This window comes from Argiope bruennichi, chromosome 4, assembly GCF_947563725.1.
Source record: "Argiope bruennichi chromosome 4, qqArgBrue1.1, whole genome shotgun sequence".
Taxonomy (NCBI): domain Eukaryota; kingdom Metazoa; phylum Arthropoda; class Arachnida; order Araneae; family Araneidae; genus Argiope; species Argiope bruennichi.
The window spans coordinates 53,491,821-53,505,767 of record NC_079154.1 but is presented as its reverse complement, the minus strand read 5'-3'; the positions used below and the strand labels follow the sequence as shown (position 1 = coordinate 53,505,767).

Below are 13,947 nucleotides of genomic sequence, written 5' to 3'. Positions count from 1 at the left end.
TGGTAAAAAATGTAAGAAAGATGATTTACGTTTATCAGAGAATGAAATGAGCTGCGTTCATAAAATGAAGTTATTACATTAGCAAGTAAGTACTGATGACAGAAATAGTAAATAGGGAAAAGAAAATAATGTTGGATTAAAGTATAAAAAAAACAAAGAATCATGTGTTTTTTTTCTTTCTCAACTGGTAAAATGATAATTTTAACATAAAATGAATATTTTTTTCATATAACAAAAATGCATTAATTTCTTTTGCTTAAAGAACAAAACTTTTCATTACCATTCTATTCATGATACCAAAAATAGGGTGTTGTCATTATAAATTTCAGTGTTTGCACAGTTATAAATATGTAGACAGTCCCCCCATAAACTTTCAGGCACAGCATCTTTTAGTATTTATTATTAATTTAAAATGGTTTTTAACTTTCGCATAGGATGATCGATAGCAGAATGAAACAAAGTACCTTCTTTTATTTTCGCAACTGTACATTAACAAACAATCGAAATTTTTGTTCTACAGCGAAAGTTTACCAATTATTAAAAAAAAACATAAATTAAAATAAAAACAATTTTTGTTTGAACTGAGATGATTTTATATAGAGCTTCCAAAGGTCATTATAAATTCGATGGTAACTGCCTCTCATGATGAATTTTTTTTATTAATACAGGAATTTTTATAATTACAAGAAGTTTATTTCATTAATTTTACAGGAATTTTAATGCTTAGCTCCGATTGTTAGCTTTTTCTTGGCAAAATAGCTCTACTTTCATCAAAATTGTCTCTACCTAAATATAGTAGAATATGAAGTTTATACAAAACAATTTTTTTGCTATTTCATAATCTTCATATTAATCGTATTCAAGTTTTTTTTTTTTTTTTTTTTTTTTTTACTATGACACTATTACCAAATACAAAGAAAAACTATTGTACTTGATGACAAAATTATTTATACTCTTAGTTAATCTCAGGAGTTAGTTTTATATCGTATTTTCGAACACAGAAAGTATCTATACCTTGTAAAAGACGATTATTTTCATCATTTATGTTTCATCTACCTACTTTAAATTTATTAAATATTAATTAAAGAAAATTGGTTCAGTTAAGCAGACTGAGTCAATAGATTTGCTAGACTTACTTAAAGATTCAATAGATAAGTCTAGTAAAAGCTTCAATAGCTTTAAGCAAACCAATTCAATTCTATAACTTTGTTGTTTAATCCTGAATTTTATTCGAACAAATATCCATTCCTCGAATATAAAAAATTTAGATAAAAGAAAGTTTTAAAGAATTTTTTTTATTTATTTTTAAGGGCATTTTTCCTCCTTTTCGTATTTTTGTTATGAAATTCGTAATGACTGTGCCACAATTTGTATTAATTCTCAATTTCGTTCATATCTTTTAGTAAAATATGATGGCTTCTGAAAAAAATGCAGACAATGTGGAAGTTTATACTGTTTCTACTCCTGAAAGCTCTCCACAGAAAAAGGCAGGGAATCAACAGAAATTCTGGCACATCGATAAAGAAATGATTCGATTTAAATTGCACTACTTCTTATTTATTGGAGGTAAGGCAGACGCAAATGAATATAAATGTAACAAAAATGTGGATAAATAATGATATGATATATATTATGATAAATACATTAGTCTCATGAATATACGATGTAAAAAACATATATATGTAATGATATTTTAACTCTAATTTTAATTTAATTAATTTCCAAGATTTTATCTTAATTTAGCCCATAATAATTTCATTCTAAAATATTCTCTTATTTTGTGATCCAATTCCACGTTCTCTACTTAATTAATTCAAGAGAAGCTTTATAAAATTGCTGAATCGGCTAAACGCCGACACATTCTCACGCTCCGCTATAGGAAGCGATAGGAAAATGTACAGTAAGCACATTCTTTTTAATAGATCCCTGTGTTTCCCTTACTTGTGATTGATATGTGTCAGAAATCCCCATTACAATCTTGTTAATATATTAGCCCTATGGAGAAATATTTTCCCTATCAAAATCTAAGGTTATGTAAGACAAGGGATAATTTATTTCGTGCTTCTTCCCCACTTCTGCTTTCACGCCGCGTCTCTGCTTGTAAATAATTATGCTTACCCGATGTATTAAAATTAATTTTAAAATGTAAAAAAGTCTTTTAATGTCTTCAAAACTGCATCCTGCTTCACATAATGCTTACACACACACACACACACACACACACGCACACGCACACGCGCACACGCACACACACACACACACACACACACACACACACACACACACACACACACACACACACACACACACACACACACACACACACACACATATATATATATATATTATTCTAGATAATTAACTAATTAAGGAGCAAAAAATCATATATTTTCACACAAGAAAAGATTTATTCTCTATATTTAAGAATTTAACACTTTTTTTGCACAATAAAAATAAACAAATATAATTTCTAGTCAAAATGAGTCATATAACCTCGGAGAGCAATTTAAAATTCTGATTAAAACTATTTGATACTTTACAATCCACTTTTTACAAGAATAATGCCGATATCTCTTATGATTTAATGAAACGCAAGATACGAAAGTTCTTTTACTTTCACACATTTATATTTCGTATTACTCTTTTCAGAATTTCTAAAAACTTCTGAGCTTTTAACTTCATTGTACTTTAAAACTATGACACGCAAAATAAATTTTGTGTGCTTATTTTTATAAAATTTTAATTGAATCATTCGTTCTACCATAATTTTATTTTCTTACTGAATCGTTGATACAATTCGAATATTTTTTTCTTAAATAATATGCCTTGTATAAATTTCACGAGTTGTATAAAGCCATATAAGTCACAAAATGTATTTAATATTTGTATTAAATGTATTTTATGACTTGCATCAATATCAGAGTCACTGATAGCATTTCTTTTCTGTATTACATATTTAGCTTTTGGCGATAGTGATAAAGAAATGAGCGACAAAGCGATGAATAAAACATTTGCCTAATGGCTTCAATCCGGATATTTCGCTCAATGAGGCAAACAAATTGGAATTTACGAAATATTTCAATAAATTTGTAATGAGTTTTCATCTTACAGCACAGATATTTCTTAGAAACGAACAGAATTTTCGAATTCTTTTTAGAGATTCAAAATCACAATGACAGAATAAAAAAATAATAAAATAATTGCTTCCAAAATCAATTGACAGAAAGGAATTCATAATTAAATATGAAATGATCATATGATCATTCCAAAATTCTAAATTCTTTGTTTCATTACAGAAATAAACAAAATGAAGATATATGATAACAACTTATTCATTATGTTTTCTCATATAAATATGGAATACACGAAAAAAAAATATTTAGTATATCTTTCGAAAATAAATGACGAAAAAAAAAACTCACTTTGTAAAGAGTAGGAATATATATATATATATATATATATATATATATATATATATATATATATATATATATATATATATATATATATATATATATATATATATATATACCGAAACTTAAAAAGATGTAACAATTTACAAAATATATTTTTCTAGTTTTTAATAATAAAATCTTAAAATATTTTAAGAATAACAAAAACAGATTAGTTTTATTTACATATTTAAAATAGTAACGTTTTTAAACGATTTTCTTTAAAGTATTAAAACATTACCATAACTGTTTTATAAATGGGCAGATGTATTTGTAAATATTTTTATTTTTTGTCGAAATTTTCACATTAATTAAGTAATTAATTTTTTTAAAAAAATTAGTGTTAATGTGATAAAGATTTCATTCGCCAGTGATGGTTTTGCATATTATTTTGCTTCACCCTCGGTCATTTTGTATCGACCTCTCGCTCATATGCTCTTAAAAAATGGCAAACAAAATTTATTTTGTATTCATCTCCATTAGAGACTAATGTTAATTCAATTGATATATTAGGAAATGCTGTTTTGTGAGAGATTTCAAACTGAAAATAAATCTCTTAAATTGACTTTTAGCATGTCTATATTAATTCCCACATTATTATCAATGCTATAACAAAAACTACCAGTGATATATTGTAAATCATGTGCGAATAGACGAAACGATGCACACATAGGAAAGAAGTATTATTATTACTCTGTGAATGAGAACCTGGAACACCGAATGCAAACGAGAGTCACACACATGGGAAAGAAGTATTATTACTCTGTGAATGGGAACCTGGAACACTGAATGCAAATGAGAGTCACACGCATGGGAAAGAAGTATTATTACTCTGTGAATGGGAACCTGGAACTCTGAATGCAAATGAGAGTCACACGCATGGGAAAGAAGTATTATTACTCTGTGAATGGGAACCTGGAACACCGAATGCAAATGAGAGTCACACACATGGGAAAGAAGTATTATTACTCTGTGAATGGGAACCTGGAACACTGAATGCAAATGAGAGTCACACGCATGGGAAAGAAGTATTATTACTCTGTGAATGGGAACCTGGAACACTGAATGTAAATGAGAGTCACACACATGGGAAAGAAGTATTATTACTCTGTGAATGGGAACCTGGAACACTGAATGCAAAGAGAGTCAAAGACCTGGTCCGATAAAAAAAAATATTATGAATTTTTATCAATGCCACTTCATATTGCTTGAAACGTTATTAATCATTAGATTCTGAGTCATTACAAAATTTCTAATCGGTTACTATCTTAAACAAAGGGGAAAAAATTCCGGAGATTGCGCAATTAATCAATATAAAACTAATTTAATAGCCTGAACGATGTATCTTTCTTCCAACATTACCTACACTACAGCTGAGATGCGATGCGAGTCATTTATTCTTCCATTATTACAAACAATTAAAGCTTATGCATGCAAGAAAATATTTCCTAGATTCCAATTTATCAGTGAAAAATACATTAAAAAGTTTCATCCATGATAGGTAAGCGATATACCTTTCCTCATACTCTACCCACTGGACAGGTATAGGTTACAATTGATTTTGAGGGGATAAGATGTGTGACTGTTGTTATCGATGTCCATCAGGTTGGACTGACAAGATATTTCTAATACAAGTATCATCTTATGTAGTATCGCATTGAGCGTGTTAATGATAAATGAGACTTTATTTTATATGTTTTGTATATTTATGTCAACTTTAACACATTAATTCATTTTCTTTTTTACAGCTTTTGGTATTTGCTTACCATACATAACTATCTTCGCTCAAGTGAGAATTGGCATTTCTAATTCTGCGCTTGCAGCCATACTGACGGCACAACGTTGCATCTTTATCTTCACCAAGGTAGCCATAGGATATATCGCCGATTATTTCAACAAACTGAAGGCCACTATCTGCATTTTACAACTAATTACGATTATTTTCTACTTGTCTCTCTTGGTTGTTCCAAAAATCGAAAACGAAGAAGAAGTAACGACTTTTTATAAAGTTGTTAATAACGGAACCTGCTTTGAACTTTTCAATAATTCGAAAATCTGTGTGGAATGTGAAGTTATACAAAATAACAGCTCTGAATCAACAGAAATGGTGTACCAAAACCATACCATAAACAATGAATTTCATTCTACCTCTCTTGCTCATTTATCAAGTATTCTTAAAAATTGCCTTGGAAACAACAAAATGGTGTCTGAAAATAGAAGCAATGATTTCAATGAGTTAGATTTGGAAAAAATAATGAATGCTATATCTCTTAAACCAACTTCCTACTCATGCAAGTTATGTTGTAAAAATACTGGGGAATGCCGAACTATTAGCATTAAAAACTCCAAAACTCGCACGATGGAAATTTCATCCGAAAGTGGTCATATCAACAATTTCCAAACATATCAGTTCTGGCTTTATGCAATCCTCAGTACAATTGCTATGGCATGCTCCAACGGTCTTTTCACCCTTACTGATACTGCGTGTTGTGAAACAGTGCAAAAGACTGGCGCTCAATTTGGTCGCCAAAGACTTTGGGGTGCTATTGGTTGGGGACTGATGTCTCCTATTGGTGGACTTATTAATGACTATACCGGAGATTTTGCAGCTTCATGGATTATGACAGCAGTCATGTCGTTCATATCTTTATTAAACATGACTAAACTTAAAATGGCAAAACCTCAGTTTTCGGAAAATCTCATGAAAGATGTTGGCGCCGTTCTGGCGTCAAAAGAATTCCTTGTTTTTACATTCTGTGTACTACTGAATGGTGTTGGGACAGGAATAATATGGTTTTACCATGTCTTGTTCTTGACTGACATTGGTGGAAGTCGATTCCTTGTTGGTATGGTGATGTTCATTCAGTCCTTCGTTGGTGGAATTCCATTCATGTTCTTTTCAGAGTGGATAATTAAAAAAATTGGTCACTACAACTGCCTGATTTTATCACTTATAGCATATTGCATAAGATTCTTCTGGTATAGTCGCTTGTATAATCCATGGCTTGATCTACCCGCAGAAATATTTCACGGATTCTCATATGGCTTATTTTACACCAATTTGGCTTCTTTTGCCAAACTTAGTGCCAAACCCGGAACTGAAGCTACAACTCAAGCGATATTATTTACTGCTCATGAAGGTGTAGGTAAGTTCTATATTTTTATTGACTTGTAATTTTAAAAACAATACTATTTTAAAGATAATATAAAAAATTGCGTAGTAATGTTTCTGTGAAACCTTTAACTGAAGTTTTCTGGACTTATTTAAAAAAACCAGAGAAAGAATGGTTCTCCAAAACTTCTTCGCTCATACTCTCTGATAAACTTGTCACGTCAGAGAATGGCTTGCATGACATTGGCGTACCATAGTTACGAATTAATAATTTTCATCATGAATTTGACATTTTTTCTGAATCTATCGTGCCATTCTTGGCAAGTTTTTTGGCGATTTATCCCTGGCATGCGGTTAAGAGAACCATAAAATTGAATATGCTTTATACACGTTGTTTTCAATAGAATGAAACGAAAATTGTGGTTGCAAAATCCCATATTAAATTTGATATAATTGTTATTACTTTTTCGGGCTACTGCGTTTACATGTTTCTGAAAGTACAGACATACATGCAATCAATTCATTGTTGGATTTGGCTCAAAATTTGGCAGGTGTTTACACTATACATGTTAAAATTGTATACCAAATTTTATCGACAATACGAATTTTTTGACGACTAATATATACACGTGCACGAGAAAGTAACAACTGGTAAATTTAGTATTTGGTAATAAAAATCTGGAAGATCAATATTAAATATCAAGTGAAATGAATTCAGAAATAAGAAACGTAATTACTCTGACAATGTAGTGAATAACGGTGCTCTACAATTTTGTAAAATGTGCTTATGATGTCACTTCCAGATGAGGCTACTAATTTAAGTTTTTTAATTTTATATAACTAAGCTCGCCCGTCTGAAACAGACCATACGAGCTGGCTCTGTCGTGAAACATCCACATGAATATAGTTTATTATCGTACTACTACAAGACATAAATTATGTTTAGAGCATTATCGAACTTTTGTAGCCACATTCATACAAATTATTACAGCTATTATCAGAAATCTGGGAAAAAACTTTGTGTAAGTTTTAGAATATAATTTTAAAGACAAATATAATTTTACTTATTGAATTTTCCGACACAAAAAATATCTTCCATAATTTCCCAGTAATGAAAAATGTGATCGAATTCAGAATATATCTTTCAGCTACCATAATATGTTTTTAGAGACACCCATAGTAATAAATAAAAAGGTAAATTATACAAATAAGTAATGTTTTATTTTATTTTAAAGATAGTTTTGGTTGTACGACAAATATCAGAAGATATAGAAATGATAAAGAAAAACCGCTATCGTACCAGAGCGGCATTAACTGGTAGGATCAGTTAGAATCCTTAAAAAGATGATTAATTAAATATATCTTAAAAACTAAAAAAAATAAAATGTTATTCTATTTTCGATTCAATAGATGCTGAACTTATTAAAACTATGAGAAAAAATGAAGGTACCGAAAATAAGTATTATAAACTAACTCTTAGCTGTAGGAGAATGTTGTTGTTGTTTCTTATCGGCTGTCTTTGTACAGCGGGCCACGAACAAGCCCGCTATTCAAAGACAGCCGATTTAAGTCTAAGTGAGAGCGCCTCTTGTTTTTATCGTAGAATCAACTTGGGCCAAGAGTACGCTTAGCTTATCAGATATCCCTCATTCGCTTGCACAATCCCTTTTTAAAGGAGGGCACATTCACACATTTCACAGATGTAGGAGAATTAGTGGCGTTAACGTACATATATTTAGTGAATAGAGCACTTGTTATTAGTAGCTTTTTATTGAAGTTTTAAAGTTTTAAATTTTTTTTTTCAGGAATTGGAATAGGATGCATTGTAGCAGGGGTCCTCTTCGACGTCGTGGGAGGTCGCAGAACTTTCTTATACATGAGCATATATTCCGGTTGTTCCATCATTCTAAGCATCGTTCTGCATTTCCTTGTCCGACAGAAAGGTGCCATTACTGTGACTCCAGCCACAAATACATGATCCGTTTCAAAGAATCTGTTTACAAATATCATTTCTACTTCATTCATCATAAGTTCCAACGAAATCGCTACCGTGTTTTCGAATTCATTACATAAAAAATAATTCAGATTGATAATATAGGATATCTTAACAATTAAGTGCAATAAATACTTATATAAAGTGACTAGAGCAGTGGATGCTTTGATTAGATTACAGCAGTAAATGCTTTGACTAGACTAGAGCAGTGAATGCTTTGACTAGACTGGAGCAGTGGATGCTTTGACTAGACTAGAGCAGTGGATGCTTTGACTAGACTAGAGCAGTGGATGCTTTGACTAGACTAGAGCAGTGAATACTTTGACTAGACTAGAGCAGTGGATGCTTTGACTAGACTGGAGCAGTGGATGCTTTGATTAGATTGGAGCAGTGAATGCTTTGATTAGATTAGAGCAGTGGATGCTTCGACTATAGTAAAACAGTGGAATGTTTCGCTTTCTGTCGTACCTTTTGATGGGTCCTTCTATTTTCTATTTTTGAGTCCCCCCCCCACCACCACCACCGTCATACCTTCCCTCTTCTAACCACGTTGCGCTAAGGAGTTTTATTGACAATCATATGGTATCCAACTAGGTTTAGATACAAATTTTAAAAAAATAAAGCATAGTTTTTACTGAGTCAAATAACTGAAATAGCTTTAAGCGGACCTAATTAGGGGGGAAATTGTATATATTATTCAATTAATTAAATCCTTCAATTAATGAAATTTTATCAAAAGTTTCAGTGTTATAAAAAACAGCATAATTGAAAAAATAATGGAAATATTTCGTTTTTATTTCTCATGCATAGTTCTCAAACTACCACCTCCATATAGAAGTTATTTTAATAAATAAATATTTTATGAGAATTTGAAGTTGTCGTTAATAACTTTTCGTCAATATTTCTTTATATTTTTCATTGAAATGTCTATAAAATATGACTAAATACGACTATTTTAAAATCCGCTGTCTCTTACTGAATATATGTTGCGAATTTCATGAAATTTTATTGACTTACTTTTGATATACCATGCTTTCTGTGAACCAAGCATAGTATTCTTATGAAAATTTATTTAAAAATGCATTTGCACATTAGTTCACTAAATATATAAGAGAATCAGCTATTTTAAAAGGATCGCCTGAAACAACAAAACTGTGACTGGGCAAGTAGAGAATGAATGTAAAGAATTCCAAATATTAGTTTTAGAGAATTTTACCATAAAAATTAAATAATCATCGGCTTTTGCTTGAAAATATGACTATTTCCGGATTCCTTTTTATCTTTTGTGTATTGCTAAATTAACGGTATCTACAACTCTATTTGACTTGTATTGAAAACAAACACTAGTTTAGGATATATAAATTTTGGACTTTATTTTGAAAACATACAAAAAAAATATTTTCCAAGTCAAAGTACCTTTGCAATCTAGTCGGACCCATAAGACCAAGTGTTAGCTCAAGATTGAAACGACTTGAATTAACATTTGTGGATTTAATTTTAATTTTCCATTTTATTCATTATAATAAATTTAAATTATTTTATGTTTATAAATATGGAATGTTTTAATCAAATTCATATAGCTTTTTTGATGAATTAGAATTTCGAAATTTTGTGTACGGATATAATCTTGATGCTCTAGACTATTTCAATCATATTATCAATTATCTTATCTTATCATTAATTTAATTATACTTTAACCGATTAATAAAACCAAATTTTGATTCCATATTAGTAGTTCCCTACCTGGTAATGAATGTGAGGAAAAAATAATAAACGAGTGAAAAGTTACATAATTTTTACAATAATGAGTAATAAATAAAAAGATAAAAAATTAAAAATAATTCAATTATCTATTTTTATTTAAATACATCAATAGTATAATTTTTTCAATTTGTTTTGTTTTGGCATAATGATGCAGTTGAAAATTTAAAGAAACAAAAATTAAAACAGCACGGAATTAATAATTCCTTAGTATATGATGGAAGTTATAAAGTAGATATGATGTTAATCAACTATTGAACTGAAAGATGCCATCCCTTTTCAATTTTAATCCCATATTTGATTTCAGTTTGGTGAAGATGAATTTTATAAACTTCAACTAAAGAAAAATGCAATTTCATAGCAGAAACTGAGAAACTACAACTAAAGAAGGAATATTATAATATTTGATTCTGAATATAATATATAACCATAGAAAGAAAATATTAAATCAATAAATTATATATCTGTGAAAAATATTTCCTCTAAAAATCTATCAGTTGGTATGCATAAAAGGACACCAAAACGTTGGATAATAGAAAACAATGTTTAATTGTACAAAAAACACCTTCCCCCTAAACTATACACAAAAGTTAATACAAACAGAAACTCACAATACAAGCAGATAGAGAGTCGACTCTCTATCGTTAATCAGAAAACAGCATTTGCATTCGGAAAGCATAGCTAAAGAGCCCGCTCCGTGATCAACAAACAAAGAATTAAACATTGAATCACTGAAGCCCTCCGCAATTATTTATATAGGTTTCCAGACAAAGAATTTTTCGAATGAATCTTTAGATTTCGGCTTCAAATACAAATAGTACTTAATTCTTGTATTTGTCATAACCTTCACGTTTGTCGCCAAATGGTCGCCAAGTTTACCGCAAGATCGGGTATAATTAACCTGATATTTCTTAAGAAAATCTAAAATATTTCTTTCTTATTATAACACTATGCAGGAAATGTATTACACTTTCGTAACTGTAATAAATATTTTATTTCTTTTATTTTAAATTCTTGGTATTATTTTTTACAGCTATTAAAAGATATATTACCTCTTTTTAAAAATTCAAATTATAAAAAAGAATCTGTAGATTCTTCCTTCTTAAGACTTGGATAATTTTTCTACTTCTTGAGCAAGTGTTTGTAGAAGTAATTGAAGATCCAATTACCTACATCATTGCGTTACGGAAATATAGTATCTCAACGGCAACTTCAGTAGTTTTATTAAATTTTATTTTATTTTCTGATTTCAAATCGTTCTCAAATAAAATACACTGTGCGGGGGCTAGGGTAAAATTACACAAGCAATTCCTTTAAAGTTTTCTTTTTTTATAAAAGATAATGCCCATATTAAGTTTCTTAATATATAAATTAATTTTGTCGATCACATCAAAGATAGCGGGAAAAATATTTCTGTAATGTCAAAATTGATTTATTTCTGAAAAAAATAGTATTAATTTAGTAAATTGCTATAAGCAGTTTCACTTTTATGAAAGTCAAAACTGAATTGATAATGATAGTTTAAAAAAAAAAAACATGAACTTTATGTCTCATTGTAAAAACAGTATTAGAACACACTTCCTCACATATTGTTTGACAACGGATACTAAAATCCACTGCCCTTTTGCGCATGAGTTAGGATGGGTTTAATTCGTCAAAATAGGGGTGAGAGGATAGTTGAAGGGAGGGAATGTTTACATTTAACTATAAAATAAACTCGAATTACACGCAGACTGAATTAAAATAATACAGTGAGAAACGACACGATACTAACATGCACGTAAAAAATAAAAGTGAACAAAAAAGTATGTAATAGGACGAAAATCAAGGTCAAAGAATGGCGAAGAATTCTTACCGGAAATGGCGAAGAATTCCGTCTCTCCCTTTCATGAGATAGAATCGTCCAAAAATTGGCCGTCTTAGAATACTGAAACTAACAGTAAGTTGTTTACAAAAACAAATAAAGCTACTCATATCTTTATACAAATGTTTAACTGACTTAAAGTTTGCTGAATTAATTTTAATTATAAATTCATAGAGTTCACAGATTGATCCAGCACTTTCTTCAATGATTTTGGAGGAAATTAGGAAAATCTTAATTTATTAAAAAAACTTAACAACTTACTTTATAAATTATAAACTTATTTTATAAAAACAATTTATAAGTGCAACACACAAAACTTAATTTATAAATGCTATAGGGACTCTAATCCATATAAAGCGTTACTATTTTGATACGTTTGTGAAAATCTTATAACTATCGAACATGAATTTTCCACCTACCGCGCAAAAACTGTCACATTTGTTCAATCATTTTTTTTGACGGAATAACTTTTAATACTATTAATTATATTATTCCTTTGATATTTATTTTATACTAGCCGCCTTTGGCGACCAGTCGGTTTGCCAATCTTAATGCTCGTTAAAATTTTAATAATTAAATATTTTATGTAATTCCTACTTTAATAGCTTCTTCATCAAATATTTTAAAGCTTCAAATTTTGATAGTCATGTATTTCACTCATAATAATATAAAGTCCTTCAGCCATAACATAATATGTATCTCTCTCATTTTCTATTAGTTCCGGTAGAATTTATGCTTAAAATTAAAATGGAAATGACTAAACTGCAATTAATATAATATTTTTTACTGAAACAAAGCATTTTTTTTAATAATATGATTACTGATAATAGAGTCACTGAGCGTTTAAACTTTATGGGCACTAAAGAATATCTTTCTTAAGTTATGTAATATCTCAAGAATTTGTCAACAAAATTTTCTCAGATTCATCATGAACAGATCGATTCATTAACAATGTTTCATTTTAAATGCATCAAACTTTAAGAAAATAAAATGAATCGTTTAAAATAATCTTTCGAAAACAGGTTAAAAAACTACTTAAAAAACGATGTACTTAAAACTATAAGCATATACAAAAAATATATATAACTAACATAAATACAATTTAATTACAAAAGCATGCAACTAACCTAAAAATAATTTAAATAATTGAAAACAGGTTTAAAAAATCTACTTAAAAAACGATGTACTTAAAACTATAAGCATATACAAAAAATATATAACTAACATAAATACAATTTACTTACAAAAGCATGCAACTGACCTAAAAATAATTTAAATCATCCGTTGATAACGGTTGTCATGACAACAATCAGAATGCGCATGCGTGAATTTTCTTCGCCAGCTCCGGTAACGCAAATGCGTGAATTTTTCTACGCCAGTTGGGGTAACGCTATGCAGATTATACATTTTTAATTTCCTTTATTCTGTGTTATTTTAATTCAAACGTACTTCAGAATGAATCTGAAACATGGATTAATTAACAATGTTTAATTTTAAATGCATAAAACATTAAGAAAATAAACAGAATCGTTTGAAATAATCAGCCGAAAAATGTTAACCCTAGCCTCATTTCTGTTGGGAGAAAGAAAAATTGAAGTCTTACTCATTACTTACTTACTGGGGAAAATGGGAGATTTTTTTGGCTGAAAAGTTGGCGGTGGGGAAAATGGAAGTTTTTTTTGGCGGGAAAGTTAGTTTTTAATTAATAATTAAAATTCTAATTAAAATTTCAAAAAAAGGGACCCCAGGTGCACATTCCCGACCT

The 13,947-nt window shown here is 29.6% G+C and overlaps 1 protein-coding gene across 1 annotated transcript in view; it reads left to right on the top strand.

Annotated features, from left to right (window-relative positions):
* The window catches only part of LOC129966101 (major facilitator superfamily domain-containing protein 6-A-like), a 10,852-nt gene extending 1,313 nt beyond the window's left edge, over positions 1-9,539 (top strand). The window contains exons 2-4 of the mRNA XM_056080480.1: positions 1,404-1,566; positions 5,201-6,598; positions 8,370-9,539. Coding sequence (XP_055936455.1) covers positions 1,410-1,566; positions 5,201-6,598; positions 8,370-8,542 — 1,728 coding nt within the window. The 5' untranslated portion in view covers positions 1,404-1,409 and the 3' untranslated portion in view covers positions 8,543-9,539. The remainder of the gene's footprint in view (positions 1-1,403; positions 1,567-5,200; positions 6,599-8,369) is intronic.
* Positions 9,540-13,947: the final 4,408 nt, after the last annotated feature.